Genomic DNA, 20,105 nt, shown 5'->3' with positions numbered 1-20,105 from the left:
CCATTCATTCAGACTCTCAATAAACACGGATTACCAGACTATGCGCAGGGAACACATCTGGGAAAACAGCCACAACCTAAGGGTTGCAAGATATATAGGGACAACGAGGAACAACTAAATAGAATCCGAGGAACCAGGTACCCAATCGCCAGAAGCCCTCCGCCCTCATGGTCCATTGGGACAAGGTCCCACAGCCGCCTCGTAACGCCAGCCTCCAGTCCTGCCTCCGCGACGCGCCCTTCCCCAAGGCTGGCAGGGTCTGGATGTCGCCATCCGCGATTCGGAGCTACAGACCTCGCAGCTGAACTTTTAAGAGAACCTCCCTCTCTTCCTCACGGGGCTCCAGCTCCGCAAACCGTACTGAGCCTCGCCAGCCACCGTTTGTGAGGCCGCCGCGCATCCGTGACGTCATTGATGTGCGCTTCTCCTGCACCAAGGGCAACATGGCTATAGCGCGGCAGGTGTGGCTGTTTTCTCTAGTGGCTCGGTTGCTCCTAGCTCCCCGACGGGGCCTGATGGTCCGCAGTCCAGACGAACCTCTGCCGGTAGTGCGCATCCCAGTGGCTGTACAGCGGAAGTTGGAACAGCGGCAGAGCAGACGGCGGAGCCTCCCGGGGCCTGTGCCAGTGCGACCTGGACCGCTGCTGGTTTCGGCGCGGCGGCCAGAGTTAAACCAGCCAGCTCGCCTCACTCTGGGCCGTTGGGAGATCGCGCCGCTAGCCTCTCGAGGCTGGAAGAGTCGACGCGCGCGCCGGGACCACTTCTCCATCGAGCGCGCGCAACAGGAGGCGCCAGCGGTGCAGAAGCCCTCGTCCGAGGACAGTTTTGCTGACCTTGGCCTGGAGCCCCGTGTGCTGCACGCACTACAGGAAGCTGCGCCTGAAGTCGTTCAGCCCACAACCGTGCAGTCTAACACCATCCCCCCACTACTTCGCGGCCGCCACATCCTTTGCGCCGCAGAAACCGGCAGTGGCAAGACTCTCAGCTACCTCCTGCCGCTACTTCAACGCCTCATGGGCCGGCCAAGCCTGAACTCCCTTCATATCCCCATGCCCCGAGGTCTGGTCCTTGTGCCTTCCCGAGAATTAGCCCAACAGGTGCGGGCCGTGGCCCAACCCTTGGGGCGCTCCTTGGGCCTGCTGGTGCAGAACCTGGAGGGAGGCCGTGGCATGCGTAGGATCAGGTTGCAACTGTCCAAACAACCTTCAGCCGATGTGCTAGTGGCCACTCCAGGGGCACTGTGGAAAGCCCTGAGAAGTCGACTTATCAGCTTGGAGCAACTCTCCTTCTTGGTGTTGGATGAGGCAGACACACTGCTGGATGAAAGCTTCCTGGAACTTGTGTACTACATCTTGGAGAATAGCAACATCGCAGAAGGCCCAGCTGACTTGGAAGACCCCTTCAATCCCAAAGCTCAGTTAGTGCTGGTAGGAGCCACATTTCCCGAAGGTGTAGGCCAGTTGCTGAATAAAGTCGCCAGTGCAGATTCTGTCACAACCATCACCAGCTCCAAGCTCCACTGTATCATGCCTCATGTGAAACAGACATTTCTGAGACTGAAGGGAGCAGATAAGGTGACCGAGCTGGTGCACATCCTCAAGCATCATGATAGAGCAGAAAAGACTGGCCCCTCAGGAACTGTTCTGGTGTTCTGTAATAGCTCCAGCACTGTGAACTGGCTGGGATATATTCTGGATGACCACAAAATCCAACACCTAAGGTTGCAGGGGCAAATGCCAGCCTTGATGAGGGCAGGTATCTTCCAGTCCTTCCAGAAGGGCTCCCAAGACATACTTCTCTGCACAGACATAGCTTCCCGGGGCCTGGACAGCACTGGTGTGGAGCTGGTTGTCAATTATGATTTCCCCGCTACACTGCAAGATTACATCCATAGAGCAGGGAGAGTGGGCCGTGTGGGGAGTGAGGTTCCAGGCACCGTCATCAGTTTTGTGACCCATCCCTGGGATGTGAGCCTGGTTCAGAAGATTGAGCTGGCGGCTCGCAGAAGGAGAAGTCTTCCAGGACTGCCATCCTCAGTGAAAGAGCCTTTGCCGCAGCAACCTAATTTTGACAAATCTGAGTAAAATGTGATGCTAGAACAGGGATCTTTTCCAGTGTCTTGGATGGGTGAGCACACCTGTCAGTGGGAGGCTCTGGGCTGCCCTTTCAGCCCCTTGAGGGCCGGATGAGCTGCTGTATGACTTAGAAAGGTAAGCTCCTGGCCAGCATTGAAGATGAAGCAGCTGAGCATGGCTTTCTGTATAGTCTTTCACAAGACATGTGAAAAATAAAAGTGGATTTTGACTTTGTGTCATGTTATGATTTCTAACAATAAATGATGTTTTTACGTGCTTCCCCTAAGAATAATTAGCACTGGCTGGGTGAGGTGGCTCATACCTGTCATCCTAGCACTTTGGGAGGCTAAGGTGGCTGGGTCATGAGGTCAGGAGTTCAACACCAGCCTGAGATGGTGAAACCTTGTCTCTACTAAAAATATAAAAATTAGCCAGGCGTCGGCCTGGTGTGGTGGCTCACGCCCGTAATCCAAACACTTTGGAGGCCAAGGCGGGTGGATCACCTGAGGTCGGGAGTTCAAGACCAGCCTGACCAACATGGTGAAACCCCATCTTTAAAAAAAAAAATTAGCCAGGTGTGGTAGCACACACCTGTTATCCCAGCTACTCAGGAGGCTGAGATGAGAATCGCTTGAAGCCAGGAAGCAGAGGTTGCAGTGAGCTGAGATGGTGCCACTGCATTCCAGCCTGGGCAACAGAACCAGACTCCCATCTCAAAAAAAAAAAGGCCCAGCGCGGTGGCTCACACCTGTAATCCCAGCACTTTGGGAGGCCAAGGCGGGCAGATCATGAGGTCAGGAGATTGAGATCATCCTGGCCAACATGGTGAAACCCCTAAAATACAAAAAATTAGCAGGGCGTGGTGGTGGGCACCCGTAGTCCTAGCTACTTGGGAGGCTGAGGCAGGGGAATCACTTTAACCTAGGAAGCAGAGGTTGCAGTGAGCAGAGATTGTGCCACTGCACTTCAGCTTGGTGGCAGAGCAAGACTCTGTCTCAAAAAAAAAAAGTGCGGAATCCAGGCCAAGTGCACGGCTTTTGCCTATAATCCCAGCACTTTGGGAGGCCGAGACAAGCAGGTCACCTGAGGTGAATTCAAGACTAACCTGGACAACATGGTGACATCCTGTCTCTACTAAAAATACAAAAATTAACAGGGTGTTGTGGTGCATGCCTGTAGTCCCAACTACTCAGGAGGTTAAAGCAGGAGAATCACTTGAACCTGGGAGGTAGAGGTTGCAGTGATCCAAGATCATACCACTGCACTCCAGTCTGGGCAACAGAGCGAGACTCCGTCTCAAAAAAGAAAGCCGAGCACAGTGCTCATGCCTGTAAACCCATCACTTTGGGAGGCTGAGGCAGGCAGATCACCTGAGGTCAGGAGTTTGAGACCAGCCTGACCAATATGGTGAAATCCCATCTTTACTAAAAATACAAAAAAAATTAACTGGGTGTGGTGGTGCACGCCTGTAATTGAAACTACTTGGGAAGCTGAGGAACAAGAATGGCTTGAACCCAGGAGGCGGAGGTTTCAGTGAGCAGAGATTGCGCCTCTGCACTCCAGACTGGGTGACAGAGCCAATAACCTCTCTCTCTCAAAAAAAAAAAAAAAAGAATCCTGAGCCCCACTCCAGATGGGATTAAGCTCTCTAAAGTTTGACCTGAGAATATTGCCTTTGTAAACTTCCCAAGGGGATATTTGGGCCCTCCTAAATTGATAAACCATCTGTCTATTCTGTGCTGCCTTTCCCAGAGTCCCAGCAAAGTCCTGTAAGGCTTAGTACCCTCACAAGACCAGAGGGATGCTTCTGGACAAGTACTCTCTCCAGAGCCTTGGAGAATCTGAGTAATCTCATGCTAGCCTTCAAGCCAGAACAAACTTCCTGGGAACTGTCCCTGTGATATTTTGCCTCCTCCCACTCCCTGCAGGGCAGACTCTGTAATTAGGCCTGACATCTGTCCTAACATGCACCACAGTAAAGTAACTTAGGAGAGAAGGTGCCATGATTCTCAACCAGGGTGACCCAGTCTCCAGAGATCAGGCTGTCTCTACCTCCTGGGCACATGCCCTCTGCAATAACCCCACTAAATAAAGGTCCCATGTTTGCTTTTTCAAGGCCAGTAATAGGGAGACCTCTCCTAAAGGTCATCTCTCTTTGGTAGGAAGTTCTTGGCCACACTGAACCAAAAGCTGGTCCTAGTGTGGTCCTGATCTGGCTAAGGGCAGAGTTGCTTATTTCCTTTGAGTAGGACCAAATTGCCCATTTTTATAATAAAAAATATAGACACAAGGTCTAGCTATGTTGCCCAGGCTAGTCTCAAACTCCTGGGCTCAAGAGATACTCCTGCCTCCACCTCCCAAAGTACTAGGATTACAGACATGAGCCACCACGCCTGGCCCAAATGACCTTTTGATACCTCTTCACAATGTTTACCTGGACTGCTGCTGGAGGCCAAATCTTATCCTCTTTTCATAGTGATGAGATTGTCATTATTTGCCTATTTAGAGATAAGGTTATGATTTTGGATGTATTTTTTTGAGACAGTCTTACTCTGTCACCGAGGCTAGAGTGCAGTGGCACAATTAGCTCACTGCAACCTCTGCCTCCCAGGTTCAAGCAATTCTCGTGCCTCAGCCTCCTGAGTAACTTGGATTACAGGTACGCCACCATGCCCAGCTAGTTTTTGTATTTTTAGTATAGATGGGGTTTTGCAATGTTGGCCTGGCCAATTGTGAACTCCTGGCCTCAAGTGATCCCCTCGTCTCAGCCTCCCAAAGTGCTGGGATTACAGGCATGAGCCAAGGTGCCTGGCCAATCATTTGGTATTGTTACCTTGTCATGAATTTGTTTGAATTTCTTTTTTTCTTCTTTTTTTTTTTTTTTTTGAGAAGGGATCTTGCTTTGTCACCCAGGCTGGAGTGCAGTGGTGCAATCTCGGCTCACTGCAACCTCCGCCTTCCAGGTTCAAGCGATCTGACCTCATGGTCCACCTGCCTCGACCTCCCAAAGTGCTGGGATTACAGGGATGAGCCACCATGCCCAGCTGAATTTGTTTGAATTTCATGTTAAAATAGGTTCATCTGTGGACGTGGTATCTCATACCTATAATCCCAGGACTTTGGGAGGCCAAGGCAGGGGGATCACTTGAGGCCAGAAGTTCCAGGTTACAGTGAGCTATGATGGTGCCACTGTACTCCAGCCTGAATGACAAAGTAAGACCCTATCTCTGAAAAAAGAAAAAAATTTTAAAAATAGAACCATTATTCATACTTCATACAGTCATTTGGGAGCCTCATTTTGCCTTGGAGCACGTTTAACATCCCTCCCAGTGTACATCAGGTTTCAATGTAATGAGCTTGTCCTCACATTCCTTTTTTTTTTTTGAGACAGAGTTTCGCTCTTGTTACCCAGGCCGGAGTGCAATGGCGCGATCTCGGCTCACTGCAACCTCCGCCTCCTGGGTTCAGGCAATTCTCCTGCCTCAGCCTCCTAAGTAGCTGGGATTACAGGCATGTGCCACCATGCCTAGCTAATTTTTTGTATTTTTAGTAGAGACGGGGTTTCACCATGTTGACCAGGATGGTCTCGATCTCTTTACCTCGTGATCCACCCACCTCAGCCTCCCAAAGTGCTGGGATTATAGGCTTGAGCCACCGCGCCTGGCCTGTCCTCACATTCTTAACAGCTATAAATCTGGAGCCCCAAATGAAGCCCTGCTGATCAGAATGCCTCTCTGCTACCTGTGTGACCTTGGACAGACTCCTAGCCTCTTGGGGTTTTTGAGTCTTAGGTAGTAAAAATATGAGGGTGCTATGAATTTACATTTGGGGCAGAACAAGGTCAAGAAGAGCCTGTATGCTGTTATTCTTCTTAATTGGAATGTATTCCCTCTCCTACTGAAACCGCCATTGCAAAATTACAAATGAGACAGTGAAAGAGATCTGACCTAACCAACTTGCTTCTAACCTCTAGGATGTCCTTGTTTATTCCTGGCCATAGGCTGACTAACTTTGGGAGGAACTCAGTTTATAGTTTAAAATGAAGATGATAACAGCCCTTTCCCAAAATAAACCCCTTCTTGCCTGGGGACTAGACTGCCTTTGTAGGACTAACAAAATCAGCCAAAAGATTAGAAATTATGCTGTAGGAGTCATGCAGCTGGAGGATATATGATTTTTTTTTTTTAACAGAATTTCACTCTTGTTGCCCAGGCTGGAGTGCAATAGTGCAACAGCCACTGCACTTGGCAGAGGCTACAAGATTCTGACCATGCCCCAAATTGCTCTTGGGGATAACATCACTATATAAAACCTAAAATTGGCAGGGCACAGTGGCTCACGCCTGTAATCCCAGCCCTTTGGGAGGCTGAGGCGGGCCAATCACAAGGTCAGGAGTTCAAGATCTGCCTGACCAACATGCTGGATCCCCATCTCTACTAAACATACAAAAATTAGCCAGTGTGCTGGCATATGCCTATAATCCCAGCTACTCAGGAGGCTGAGGTGGGAGAATATTTGAACCTGGGAGGTGGAGGTTGCAGTGAGCGAAGATCGTGCCACTGCACTCCAGCCTGGGCAACAGAGCAAGACTCCAGCTCAAAAAAAAAAACAAAACCAACAAAACCTAAGATCATGCTCGCTTCAACAGATATACTAAAATTGGAACTATATGGAGAACATCAGCATGGACCCTTGTGCAGGGATGACATGCAAATCCATGAAGGGTTCTATATTTGTTAATCTTTTAATTTTTTAAAATTATATATATAGCCCAGATACGGTTGCTCACGCCTGTAATCCCAGCACTTTGGGAGACTGAGGCAGGTGGATCACTTGAGGTCAGGAGTTCAAGACCAGGCTGACTGAAACCCCATCTCTGCTAAAAATACAAAAATTAGTGAGGCATGGTGGAGGGCACCTGTAATCCCAGCTACTCAGGAGGCTGAGGCAGGAGAATCACTTGAATCTGGGAGGCAGAGGTTGCAGTGAGCCCACATCATGCCACTAAACTCCAGCCTGGGCGACAAAGTTAGACTTCGTCTCAAAAACAAAATTTATATATATGTGTGTGTTTTATATATATATTATATTTAATACATATATGACATAATATCAGTGCTTAAGATATTTTGCAGACCCTGCACTTGATTGGCTGGGCACAGTGGCTCACACCTGTAATCCCAGCACTTTGGGATTAGGCCAAGGCCGGCAGATCACTTGAGGGTGGGAGTTTGAGACCAGCCTGGCCAACATGGCAAAACCCCATCTCTACCACAAGTACAAAAATTAGCTGGGCGTGGTGGCGAATGCCTGTAGTCCCAGCTTCTCCCTTGAGGGGGAGGTTGCAGTGAGTCAAGATCATTGCACCACTGCACTCCAGCTTGGACAACAGAGTGAGACTCTGTCTCAAAAAATATAAATAAATAAAATAACAAAGTCCTTGCACTTTAATGGATCAGCTGACACCACCCAAGGAACTGACGAAAGGTAAGAGGATATCTTTGACTACCTTTTTTTTCTTTGAGGTGAAATGTTACTCTGTCACCTAGACTGGAGTGCAGTGACACAATCTTGGCTCACTGCAACCTCTGCCTCCTGGGTTTCAGTGATTCTTGTGCTTCAGCCTCTCAAACAGCTGTGATTACAGACATGCGCCACCACACCTGGCTAATTTTTGTGTTTTTTAAATAGAGATGGGGTTTCGACATGTTGGCCAGGCTGGTCTTGAACACTTAACCTCAAGTGATCTGCTGCCTTGGCCTCCCAAAGTGCTGGGATTACAAGTGTGAGCTGCCATGCCCAAGCCAACTTTTGATGATTTCATCTCTGACCCAACCAATCTTTGTAGACTCTACCAAGCTTTGTAGACTCACTGCCCACCACCCATCACATTTTTTAAAACTCTGATCCCTGAATGCTCCCTGATTTGAATAATAATATGACTCTGGTCTCTTGCACAGCTAGGTCTGTGTGAATTACTTTTTTTTTTTTCTTTTTTCAAAAATATATATATATATATTTTTTTAGACGGAGTTTCACCATGTTGGTCAGGCTGGTCTTGAATTCCTAACCTTGTGATCCACCCACCTCGGCCTCCCAAAGTGCTGGGATTATAGGCATGAGCCACCATGCCTGGCCCTGTGAATTACTCTTTATTGCAATTTCCCTGTCTTGATAAATCAGCTTTGTCTAGGCCATGGGTAAGGGGAACCCCTTGGGCAGTTACACTTTGCGCACGTCCAGATCTCACTTGTCCTTCAGGTCTTTCTGTGATCCCTTTGTCCAACCCAATCTCTACCTCTCCTTCTGTTGATTCCTTAGACCAGTGCATGGCTACCTATCTATGTCTTGGATTAATCTTGCCTCTCCACCTCATCTCAGAATTTAGGTTTCTCTTGCCCTCCTGTGGTCACTGGGGCTTGTGCCAGCCCACAGATATGCTCCACACAGTAGCTGCTAGGCACGGGTAGGGAGGGCTGAATGGGAGGGCCCAAGCAGGATTCCTCTCTAGCTCTGCCCTGCTCTCCTTCACAAAACCCTGAAGGCCTGAAGCCTGCCCCCTTAGGTCAGGCTTATGTGACCTCACCGAGTAGTGATGACCTCACAGGCTTCCACAGTTTCCATGGCAGCATAACTACACACCTGTGTCCTGGGGAAACCTCCCTACCATTTCTCTACGAGATACCAATCTGTTTGGTTGGCTGAGAGAGAATGTCTGACCGGATCCTCTATATTATCTCTAACATGTCCTCTGTCCCCTGGGAGGGCAACGCAGCAGGTAGGCCTACAGTGGGCATCTATACAGGAGATGTGGCTGTACCTACAGCTTCACTGGGTGGCACATGTTCCTTTTGGGCTGGCCCACCACACCTCAGAGCTTTCCCAGCCATAAGTAATATTGAGGGCGTGGCCACTCAGGGACCCACAGTGTTCCTGTTCACTGCTGAGGGCAAGTGGAATGTCATCTGAGTTGGTGTTCAGAAAGGCTCTAATTTCTTTTTTAATTGAGATGGGGTCTTGCTATATTGCTGGGGCTGGTCTTTTTTTTTGGAGACAGGGTCTCCAGGTTGGAGTGCACTGGCATAACCACAGTGAAAACCTCAACTTCCTGGGCTCAGGGGATTCTCCCAACTCAGTTTCCCTAGTAGCTGGGACTACAGACATGCGCCACCACACCCAACTAATTTTTTTCTGTTTTTAGTACTGACAGCCATGTTGCCTAGGCTGGTCTTGAACTCCTGAGCTCAAGCCATCCACCTACCTCAGACTCCCAAAGTACTAGGATTACAGGTGTGAAGCATTGTGCCTGGCCCATCAATTTCTATTAGATCTTTTTTATTTTAGTCTCGTTCTGTCACCCATGTTGGAGTACAGTGGCGCGATTTTAGATCCTTTTTTTTTTTTTTTTTTTGAGACAATGTCTCGCTCTGCCGCCCAGGCTGGAATGCAGTGGTGAGATCTCGGGTCACTGCAACCTCCGCCTCCCAGGTTCAAGTAATTCTCCTGCCTCAGAATCCCAAGCAGCTGGGACTACAGATGCGTGCCACCAGGCCTGGCTAATTTTTTGTATTTTTAGTAGAGATGGGGTTTCATCATGTTGGCCAGGCTGGTACTCCTGGACTCAAGTGATCCACCCTCCTCAGCCTCCCAAAGTACTGAGATTACAGGCATTAGTCACCATGCCTGGCCAATAGTAGCTCTTTTTTGGGGGGGGGAGGGGGATGGAGTCTTGCTCTGTCGCTGGGCTGGAGTGCAGTGGCATGATCTCAACTCACTGCAACCTCTGTCTCCCAGGTTCAAGCAATTCCTATCTCAGCCTCCTGAGTAGCTCGGACTACAGGCGCATGCAACCACCTCTGGCTAATTTTTGTATTTTACTAGAGACTGGGTTTCACCATGTTGGCCAGGATGTTCTGGATCTCCTGACCTCATGATCTGCCCACCTGGCCCCCCCAAAGTACTGGGATTACAGGCATGAGCCACTGCACCTGGCCTGTAGTAGATCATTTTTTACAAAACTTGAAAATAATTTCCATTAAAGCCTCAGAAGTCACAGCCCTTAAGAAATGTATTTTTTGGTCATGGAAGGGAGAGAAGGCGGCGGGAGCGGGGGATCCAATTGCAGTTACTGGGAGGTTCTACTGTTCTCTCTGCGAATGAGGAGGATCTCAGAACTCCTGCTGCTGTCACAGGCTCCACAGAACTGATTTTGCAGCCAGCATCCCATCTTCGGGGACACATATAGGTGATGGGCCAAGGCTGTGTCTGGGATGCTAAGAAGACAAAAGGGCTTTTTAGGAACAGACATGAGAGAAGGGAGGCCGTGGAAGCACAGGGTAGAAGGTAAAGTGACTAATTCTGCTTTTCTTTCCAGCTGCAGTGCCTGCCACTTCTCCTCCCACACCTGGACACTACCATGTCCTCTACCGAGGGTGTGGAGAAACTCAGGTAGGCTGGCATGGGGAGACATATTGCGTGGTTGGCAGCTACCGGAGCTATGGGGATGCTCCTTTGGCCACCCCAGCAAAGGCTGAAGCAGAGAAGCCAGCCCCCAGCCAGGCTGAAGCAGAGAAGCCAGCCCCCAGCTGGGTTCCCAAGAGACGCCGGGCTCCCAAGAGACGTCGAGCTACGACAGAGTCAGATACAGACCTGGGTTGCTCTAGCCCCAAAATTCGGCGCTTGCAGCCTAGTAGCAAGTCAGTCAGGAGACTGACCTCACAGAAGCTTGCTGGCTGAACCATTTGGGAGAAAGGACAAATACCTCTTCTGCAGTGACCTCCCCTGCCCACCACTGCAGACAGAACCTGAATCATTTTTCTACCTAAGTCTTCCTCATCCAGAAGCCCCCTTCCATACTAACTAGCCATGAGCAAGAAGCCTCAGAAACTGTGGTTTGCAGCGAGAGGCTGCTTTGAACATCCCAAGGCTGAAGCTGGCCTAGAAGAAAACCTGATGTTCCTCTACTCAACTCTCCAGAGTCCCTTTTTGGGCAGAAGAAAGTAATATCTGCATTCTACTAGCTGAGGAGTCAAGTGCAGAGAGCAGGTGCAGCAAAGCCTAGCAGGGGCCTGCTATACCACATAGGCTTTTGCTTTGAGTCACTGCCAGCAACCACCAGCACAAACCAGGAAGGCCAGGACTCGCTGAAACTGGAAGAAGCACACGATGGCTACTCACAGAGGAGAAAGCCTCCTGCCTGGCATCTCAGGAAACAGAATAAAGAGACCTAGGGAGATCTGCCACCTACAGCAAGAACAATCTGGAGAAAGTTGAGCAACATCCCCCTGAAGCTCACATGTTCCTTTATTTCCTGCCCTTTATGGCCCCAGTGATGTCCCTATTGCTCAATTTAAAAAAAAAATTAAAAAATGATTTTTCCATAACAGTGTTTGACTTGATCTTCTTAAATTATTTATTCAGTTTTAAGATGGGGTCTCAGCTGGGCATGGTGGCGCACTTCTGTAATTCCTGCACTTTGGGAGGCCGAGGTGGGTGGGTCACCTAAGGTCAGGAGTTCAAGACCAGCCTGGCCAACACAGTGAAACCCTATGTTTACTAAAAATACAAAAAGATGGGGTCTCAGCTGGGCATGGTGGTGGGTGCTTGTAATCTCAGCTACTCAGAAGCCTGAGTCAGGAGAATCGCTTGAACCCAGGAAGCAGAGGTTGCAGTGAGCCAAGATCACACCACTATACTCTAGCTTGGGCAAAAAGAGTGCAACTCTGTCTAAAAAAAAAGAAAGAAAAAGCCATGGCTGGGTGCAGTGGCTCATGTCCGTAATCCCAGCACTTTGGGAGGCTAAGGTGGGTGGATCACCTGAGGTCAGGAGTTCAAAACTAGCCTGACCAATATGGTGAAACAACATCTCAAAAAAAAAAAGCCGGGCTCAAAGTGGCTCACACTTTGGGAGGCTGAGGCAGGTGGATTGCCTGAGCTCAGGAATTCAGGACCAGCCTGGGAAACACGGTGAAACTCCATCTCTATTAAATTACAAAAAATTAGCTGGGTGTGGCAGCTGTAGTCCCAGCTACTTGGGAGGTTGAAGCTGGAGAATTGCTAGAGAGGCGGAGGTTGCAGTGAGCCAAGATTGCCCCACTGCACTCCAGCCTGGACAGCAGATCAAGACTCAGCCTCTAAAAAAAAAAAAAAAAAAAAATGGAGTCTCTTCATGTTGTCCAGGCTGATCTTGAACTCCTGGGCTCAAGTGATCCATCTGCCTCAGCCTCCTTAATAAATAAAAATTTAAAAAAAAAATACAGAGCCTGGTTGGACACAGTGGCTCATGCCTGTAATCTCAATACTTTGGGAGGCCAAGGTGGGAGGATTGCTTGAAGCCAGGCATTTGAGACGAGCTTGGGCAACTAATGAGATCCCATCTCTACAAAAATTAAAATAATTAGCTGGGCATGGTGGCATGCACCTGCAGTCCTAGCCACTTGGGGGGCTGAGGCGTGAGGATTGCTTAAAGCCAGGAGTTGAAGGCAGCAGTAAGCTATGATCACACCACTGCATTTCAGCAGCCTGGGTGACTGGGTGACACAACAAGATCTTGTCTCAAAAAATAAAAAAGAAAAAGATATGTAGAGCCCAGTCCAGTGAGTGTTTCCGTGTGTGTTTGTGTGTGCACATGTGTGTGTTTGAGAGAGTGTTAGGAGAGGAAGGAAATGACTGAGAAGATGCTGTATCTATCAATTCACCCATCCATCCATTCACTTATTTGACAAGTATTTATTGAGCACCTCTTTTTTTTTTTTTGAGACAGATTGTTGCTCTGTCGCCCAGACTGGAGTGCAGTGACTGGATCTCTGCAACCTCCGCCTCCCATGTTCAAGCAATTCTCCTGCCTCAGCCTCCCGAGTAGCTGGGACTACAGGCTCATGCTACCATACCTGGGTAATTTTTGTATTTTTAGTAAAGATGGGGTTTCACTATGTTGGCCAGGCTGGTCTTGAACGCCAGACCTCAGGTGATCCACCCACCTCGGCCTCCCAGAGTACTAGGATTACAGGTGTGAGCCAATACACTCTGCCTACAAGACTGATCAATTTGAGGGCCACAGAAAGGCCAGTGCGGCCAGGGAAGAAAGATGGAGGAGACTGAAAGATGTGGTTGCTGGGAGGCCAAGGAGAGAGGATCACTTGAGCCTAGGAGTTTGAGCCCAGCTTGGCAACATAGGGAGATGCCCTTTCTACAAAAAATTTAAAAATTAGCTGGGTGTGGTGGTGCATGGCTGTGGTCCCCAACTACTCAGGAAGCTAACTGAGGTAGAAGGATTGCTTGAGCCCAGGAGGTGCAGGCTGCAATGAACCATTATCCTGCCACTGCACTCCAGCCTGGGTAACAAGTGAGACTCTGTCAGAAAAAAAAAAAAGAGAAAGAAAAGAAAGGGAGGGGAGGGGTGAAGAGGGGAGAGATGGAGAGGGGCGCAGTGGGGGAGAGGTGGAGGGGGGGGCAAGCAAGTAAGCATGGGCCAGACCATACCAGGCCTTGCCAGCCATGGTAAGGACAGTGGATCTTGTTTTAAGTGTAATGGGAAGTCATGGAGGAATCTGAGTAAGGTAGGGAAGTAATCTGATGTAGATGCTTAAAAGATCCCTCTAACTGCTGTGGGCCATGGTAGTGAGGTGCTGGCTGTTACCAGGGGACTGTCTCTCTCCGCAATTGGGACAGCTGGTGCTGGGGAGTAGGAGTGGAGGAACAGTCAGCAGAGAAAAAACACCATGATGTTTGTCCCAAGCCCGCCTTTATCAGTGGCCCAGAAAAAGTTAGAATTGTCAGCAACTCACTTGTCCTTATGGGACCCAGCAGCAAGACAGTTGCTCCTCCCACCATCTATACCGTGGAGACCAGGAAAGGTCCTGATAGGTTTTCCTAACTTGGGTTAGAGGAAGGAGGCACAAATAGATCCTGGGCTCCCAAAAAGTCCCCAGTGAGAGTCTCTGTTAACCTCCCAGAGTCTCTCATCCGTAGTGTAATTGAAGCAGATTTGTGGTTCCTGGATGGATCAGATAGGTTGGCAATTCCAAAACCTGAAATCAAAAGACTCATCTAGGGCCCTTAAAAAAGAGTGATCCCCAACACCCACACCCATCTAAAGTTTTAGGGTGGGGCCCTGGAAATCCACAGTATTAAAAGCTTCCCCTCAGCTGGGCATGGTGATTTATGCCTGTAATCCCAGCACTTTGGGAGGCCAAGCTGGGAGGGTTGCTTGAGTCCAAGAGTTCAAGACCAACCTGGACAACACAGCAGCACTCCATCTCTACAAAAAATATTAAAAATAATTAGAAAAAAAAATTTAATAAATAAATAAAAGCTTGCCTTAACTATCAGTTTATAGAAACACAGGGACATGGGAACATGTTAAATGACACCATGAGATGCAATCAGAAAACTCTAAAACATGAAAAACTGTAATGGACAAGGACATGATTTTTCAACAAATAAATTGCAAGGAAGAAAAAAGAGGGAAGAGGAACCTACAGATTGAGCCATAACCACCATTTACAATGTGGGTGGTCTTAGCTCCAATTACCGTTCTTTTTTATTTTTGTTTTTGTTTTTTTTTTTTAGAGATGGGTTTCACCATGTTGGCCAGGCTGGTCTTGAACTCCTGACCTCGTGATCCACCTGCTTCAGCCTCCCAAAGTGCTTGGATTATAGGCGTGTGCCACCGCACCTGGCCCCCAATTACAGTTCAAACCAGTGAATTATTTAAAAATTGGACAATCGGGTCAGGTGTGGTGGCTCCCAGCACTTTGGGAGGCCAAGGCAGGCGAATCAGATCAGGAGTTCAAGACCAGACTGGCCAACATGGCAAAACCCCGTCTCTACTAAAAAAAAAATTTAAAAATTAGCTGGGCATGGTGGCTCATGCCTATAATCCCAACTACTTGAGAGGCTGAGGTAGGAGACTTACTTGAACCAAGACCCAGGAGTCGGAGGTTGCAGTGAGCTGAGATGGTGCCACTGCACTCCAGCCTGGGCTACAGATTGAGACTCCATCTCTAAATAAATAAATAAATAATTGGACAATCAGAGAAATCTGAACATGATAGATAATTTATGATACTAAATAAGTGGGCTGGATGCAGTGGCTCATGCCTGTAATCCTAGCACTTTGGGAGGCAAAGGTGGGCGGATGACATGAGGTGAGGAGTTTGAGACCAGCCTGGCCAACATGGTGAAACCCCATTTCTACTAAAAATACAAAAAAAATAGCCGGGTGCAGTAGTGCATGCCTGTAATCCCAGCTACTTGGGAGGCTGAGGCAATAGAATTGCTTGGACCTGGGAGGCGGAGGTTGCAGTGAGCCGAGACCATGCCATTGCACTCCAACCTGGGCAACAAGAACAAAACTCCATCTCAAAAAAAAAAAAGAAGTGGCTGGGCTCGGTGGCTCACGCCTATAATCCCAGTGCTTTGGGAGGCCGAGGCAGGCAGATCATGAGGTCAAGATATCGAGACCATCCTGGCCAACATGGTGAAACCCCCATCTCTACTAAAAATACCAAAAATAGGCGTGGTGGTGAGCACCTGCAGTCCCAGCTACTCAGGAGGCTGAGCAGAAGAATCACTTAAACCCAGGAAGTGGAGGTTACAGTGAACCAAGATCTTGCCATTGCACTCCAGCCTGGTGACAGAACAAGACTCCATCTCAAAAAAAAAAGAAGCCAAAGCAGGAGGATTGCTTTAGCCAAGGAGTTCAAGACCAGCCTGGAAAACAAAACAAGACCCTGTCTCTACAAGTTTTAAAAGAAAAGTACTGTTAACTTTATTAAGGGCCATAATGTCATGGTAATTGTTATTTATTTATTTATTTTCAGAGGCAGGGTTTCATTATGTTGCCCAGGCTGGCCTCAAACTCCTCTCCTAAAGCAATCCTCCCATTCCAGCCTCCCAGGTAGGTAGGACTACAGAAATGGCCCATCACACCTGGTTGCAGTCGTCTTTTAAAAAGAGCCCTTGCTAGGTGAGGTGGCTCACATAATCCCAGCACTTGGGAGGCTGAGGCGGACGGATCACCTGAGGTCAAGTTCCAGTCCAGCCTGACCAACATGGTGAAACCCTGTCTCTTAAAAAAAAAAAACAAAAAAAAAATGATCTGGAGGCAAAAAAAAAGAGCCCTTATCATTTATTTATTTATTTATTTAGTGACAGATTCTCTCTCTGTTACCCAGGTTGAAGTGCAGCGGCATGATCTCAGCTCACTGCAATCTCCACCTCCCAGGTTCAAGCAGTTCTTCTGTCTCAGACTCCCAAGTAGCTAGGATTATTTATAGCTGCCCACTATGACGCTCAGCTAACTTTTGTATTTTTAGGACAGGTGGGGTTTTGCCATGTTGGCCAAGCTGGTCTCAAACTGCTGACCTCAGGTGATCCACCCACCTCGGCCTCCCAAAGTGCTAGGATTACAGGCATGAGCCATGTGCCCAACCTAAAAAGAGCCCTTACCTTTTAGAGATCCACACTTAAATACGGATGAAATAGATGTCTGTGATTTGCTTTAAAATAATCTGTAGAGAGGGGTGAGGGTATAAATGAAATAATATGGGCCATCAGTTGATAATTGTTGAAACTGGGTGATGGCTACATGGGATTTAACACGCTCTTCTCTCTCCTTTCTGATATATTTGCAATTTTCCCTAATAAAAATATTTTTGGGCTGGGCACAGTGGCTCATGCCTGTAATCCCAACACTGTGGGAGGCTAAGGTGGGAGGATCAGTTGATATCAGGAGTTTGAGACCAGCCTGGACAACATGGTGAAATCCCATCTCTACCAAAAACAAAACAAAAGAAACATAAAAATTAGCTGCGTATAGTGGCACCAGCCTGTAGTCCCTGCTACTCTGGAGGCTGAGGTGGGAGGATCATCTGAGCCCCAAAATTTGAGGCTGCAATGAGCCAGGTCGGCACCCCTGCACTCCAGCCTGGGTTACAGAGTAAGATCCTGTTGCAAAAAAAAATTTTTGTGTGTTGTTTTTAACTAAGCTTCTCAGGTTTAACCAGATTTGATGTCAGGGAGATCTCAGTTGTTCAGCTTCACTGGTGGGCAGGCTTTCTGTATAAAAACAGGAAGCTTAGAGAGCTCCAGGGCAGGGTGTGCTGTGACTTCACTGTGTTTTTGCAGAAACAGGTCTGATAGGCATCGGGGATGACCAGACCGAGGTTGAGCAAAAGGGACAGAAAGTCTGAATTTGAGGTTAAATGTGAAATCACACATGCTGTCTAGTAGACATTTGGCCAGCACTGGTTCCTGGATCCTGGGGCCCCTACAGAGCCCACCTTCCACCCCCAAGCGCTTATGCCAGCACATGTGATGCTGGAGACTTATCCAGCCACCTCACTGCATACCCCAGCAAATGGCCAGCACCAGTGGGTGATCAGGAAAGGATGCCCAGAAAAACTGATAAATGTAAGGAATTTGCGGCTGGGCACAGTGGCTCACACCTATAATCCTAGCACTTTGGGAGGCAGAGGTAGGTGGATCATTTGAGGTCAGGAGTTTAAGACCAGCCTGGCCAACATGGAGGAAACCCCCATCTCTACTAAAAATACAAAAATTAGCTAGGCATGGTGGCATGCACCTATAATCCCAGATACTCAGGAAGCTGAGGCAGGAGAATCGCTTGAACCCAGGAGGTGGAGGTTGCAGTGAGCTGGGATTGCGCCACTCCACCCTGGTGACAGAGCGAGACTGTCTCAAAAAAGAAAAAAAAATGATGTAAGGAATTTGAGGCCTTTCCTGGTGAGAGGCAGCAGCTGGAAGTGGAGGGACTGAAGGAACCCCTCATCTGACCAGCTGCTCAATTTTCTCACCTACACAATAAGGCTGGTTCCTTAAGTACATAGCCACGTGAAAAACAAACAAACAAACAAACAGGGTCAGGTGCAGTGCCTCATGCCTATAATCTCAGCACTTTTGGAGACTGTTGCAGGAGGATCACTTGAGGCCCAGAGTTCAAGACCAGCCTGGCCAATGTGGCAAAACCCCGTCTCTACTAAAAATGCAAATATTAACTGGGAGTGGTGGTGGGTGCCTATAGTCCCAGTTATTCCAGAAGATGAGGTACAAGAATCGCTTGAACCTAGGAGGCAGAAGTTGTAGTGAACCAAACTGCACCACTGCACTCCAGCCTGAGAAACAGTGAGACAAAAAAGAAAGAGAGAAAAAGAGAAGGAAGGAAGGAAGGAGGGAAGGAGGGAGGGAGGGAAGGAGGGAGGGAGGGAAGGAAGGAAGGGAGGGAGGAAGGGAAGGAAGGAAGGAAGGAAGGAAGGAAGGAAGGAAGGAAGGAAGGAAGGAAGGAAGGAAGGAAGGAAAGGAAGGAAGGAAGGAAGGAAGGAAGGAAGGAAAAAGAAAGCAAGAAAGAAAAAAAAGAAAAAAACAGACTTTTAGGTCAGGTCCTCTGGGAAGATGGCTGCAGCACAAGGGGCCAGAGTTAAAGTGGATGGTGATGAGCCAAAACTGAGCAAGAACAAGCTGAAGAGATGCCTGAAAGCCAAGAAGAAAGCGGCAGAGAAGGAGGCTAAGCAGTAAGAGGTCAGTGAAAAACAGCTAAGCCCAGGACACTGCCGCTGCCACCAACCACACCACTGAGAATGGTGTGGGTCCTGAGGGGAAGAGCCTGGACCCAAATCAGTACTACAAGATCTACAGCCAAGCCTGGGTGCAGTGGTTCACACCTGTAATCCTAGCACTTTGGGAGCCTGAGGTGGGAGGATCACTTGAAGTCAGGGGTTTGAGACCAGCCTGGCCAACATGGTGAAACACTGTCTCTACTAAAAACACAAAAATTAGCTGGGCATGGTGGTACATGCCTGTAATTCCAGCTACTTGGGAGGCTGAGGCAAGAGAATCACTTGACCCCGGGAGGGGGAGGTTGCAGTGAGCCAAGTTACGCCACTGCACTCCAGCCTGAGCAACAGAGAGAGACTTTGTCTCAAAAAAAAAAAAAAAAATTAGGCCGAGTGCAGTGGCTCACACCTATAATCCCAGCACTTTGGGAGGCCGAGGCAGGTGGATCACGAGGTCAAGAGATCGAGATCATCCTGGTCAACATGGTGAAACCCCGTCTCTACTAAAAATACAAAAATTAGCTGGGCATGGTGGCATGCGCCTGTAGTCCCAGCTACTCAGGAGTCTGAGGCAGGAGAATTGCTTAAAACGAGGAGGCAGAGGTTGCGGTGAGCCGAGATTGCACCATTGCACTCCAGCCTGGATAACAAGAGCAAAACTCTGTCTCAAAAAAAAAAAAAAAGATTTACAGTCAAGTAGGTGATTGGGGAGGACCCAAACCCCAACAAGTTTCATGTAGACATCTCACTCTCTGACTTCATCCAAGAATATAGTCACCTGCATGCTGGAATTTCCTGACTGATATCACCTTAAAGGTGGCAGGTAGGATCCATACCAAAAAAGCTTCTGGGGGAAAGATGAACTTCTATCATTTTTGAGCAGAGGGGGTCAAGTTGCAAGTCATGGCCAATTTCAGGAATTATAAATTGGAAGAATTTATTCCTATTAATAACAAACTGCATTGGGGAAATGTAATTGGAATTCAGGGGAATCCTGGGAAAAACCAAGAAGGGTGAGCTGAACTTCATTCCCTATGAGATCACACTGCTGTGGCCTTGCTTGCATATGTCACCTCATCTTCACTTTGGCCTCAAAGACAAGGAAACAAGGTATGGTCAGAGATACTTGGACTTGATCCTGAATGACTTTGTGATGCAGAAATTTATCATCCACTGTAAGATCATCACATGTGTAGGAAGTTTCTTAGGCCAGGTGCAGTGGCTCATGCCTGTAATCCCAGCAATTTGGGAGGCCGAGGGGGATGGATCACTTGAAGTCAGAAGTTCGAGACCAGCCTGGACAACATGGTAAAACCCCGTCTCTTCTAAACATACTAAAATTGGCTGGGCATGGTGGCTCACACCTATAATCCCAGCACTTTAGGAGGTTGAGGCAGGTGGATCACCTGAGGCCAGGAGTTTGAGACCAGCCTGACCAATGTAGAGAACCGTCTCT

At 48.4% G+C, this 20,105-nt stretch overlaps 3 protein-coding genes, 1 non-coding gene and 1 pseudogene across 24 annotated transcripts in view; 4 read left to right on the top strand and 1 right to left on the bottom strand.

The window, feature by feature from the left end:
• DUS2 (dihydrouridine synthase 2) overlaps positions 1-20,105 on the bottom strand; it is an 83,365-nt gene that overhangs the window by 53,687 nt on the left and 9,573 nt on the right. For 11 of the 21 annotated variants that reach the window (XM_078357527.1, XM_078357521.1, XM_078357517.1 and 8 more), the window contains exon 1: positions 295-362. The exons of 1 other annotated variant lie outside the window; for it this stretch is intronic. Coding sequence is in view for 2 of the 20 variants with exons in the window: in XM_078357515.1 (XP_078213641.1) it covers positions 142-176 (35 nt within the window). In the remaining 18 variants the exon portion in view is untranslated. Of the gene's footprint in view, positions 1-141; positions 363-20,105 lie in introns of those variants that run through there. 9 more of the 21 variants (XM_078357519.1, XM_054248856.2, XM_078357523.1 and 6 more) reach the window with 1 other exon arrangement.
• DDX28 (DEAD-box helicase 28) lies at positions 408-2,304 on the top strand. Its single transcript, XM_078357565.1, has one exon. The coding sequence runs from the start codon at positions 444-446 to the stop codon at positions 2,082-2,084; it is 1,641 nt and encodes a 546-aa protein (XP_078213691.1). The 5' UTR covers positions 408-443; the 3' UTR covers positions 2,085-2,304.
• Positions 6,708-6,812, top strand: LOC118149860 (U6 spliceosomal RNA). Its single transcript, XR_004737569.1, has one exon. It is a non-coding gene; the product is annotated as a U6 spliceosomal RNA (small nuclear RNA).
• Positions 8,703-10,960, top strand: DPEP2NB (DPEP2 neighbor). Its single transcript, XM_008986094.5, has 2 exons — positions 8,703-8,853; positions 10,450-10,960. Exons 1-2 carry the CDS (start codon positions 8,787-8,789, stop codon positions 10,809-10,811), a joined length of 429 nt encoding a protein of 142 aa, XP_008984342.1. The 5' UTR covers positions 8,703-8,786; the 3' UTR covers positions 10,812-10,960.
• Positions 18,489-20,076, top strand: LOC118149780 (lysine--tRNA ligase pseudogene; annotated as a pseudogene).

The sequence above is a fragment of the Callithrix jacchus genome, chromosome 20 (assembly GCF_049354715.1).
Source record: "Callithrix jacchus isolate 240 chromosome 20, calJac240_pri, whole genome shotgun sequence".
Taxonomy (NCBI): domain Eukaryota; kingdom Metazoa; phylum Chordata; class Mammalia; order Primates; family Cebidae; genus Callithrix; species Callithrix jacchus.
This window is presented reverse-complemented; position numbering and strand designations above follow the sequence as displayed.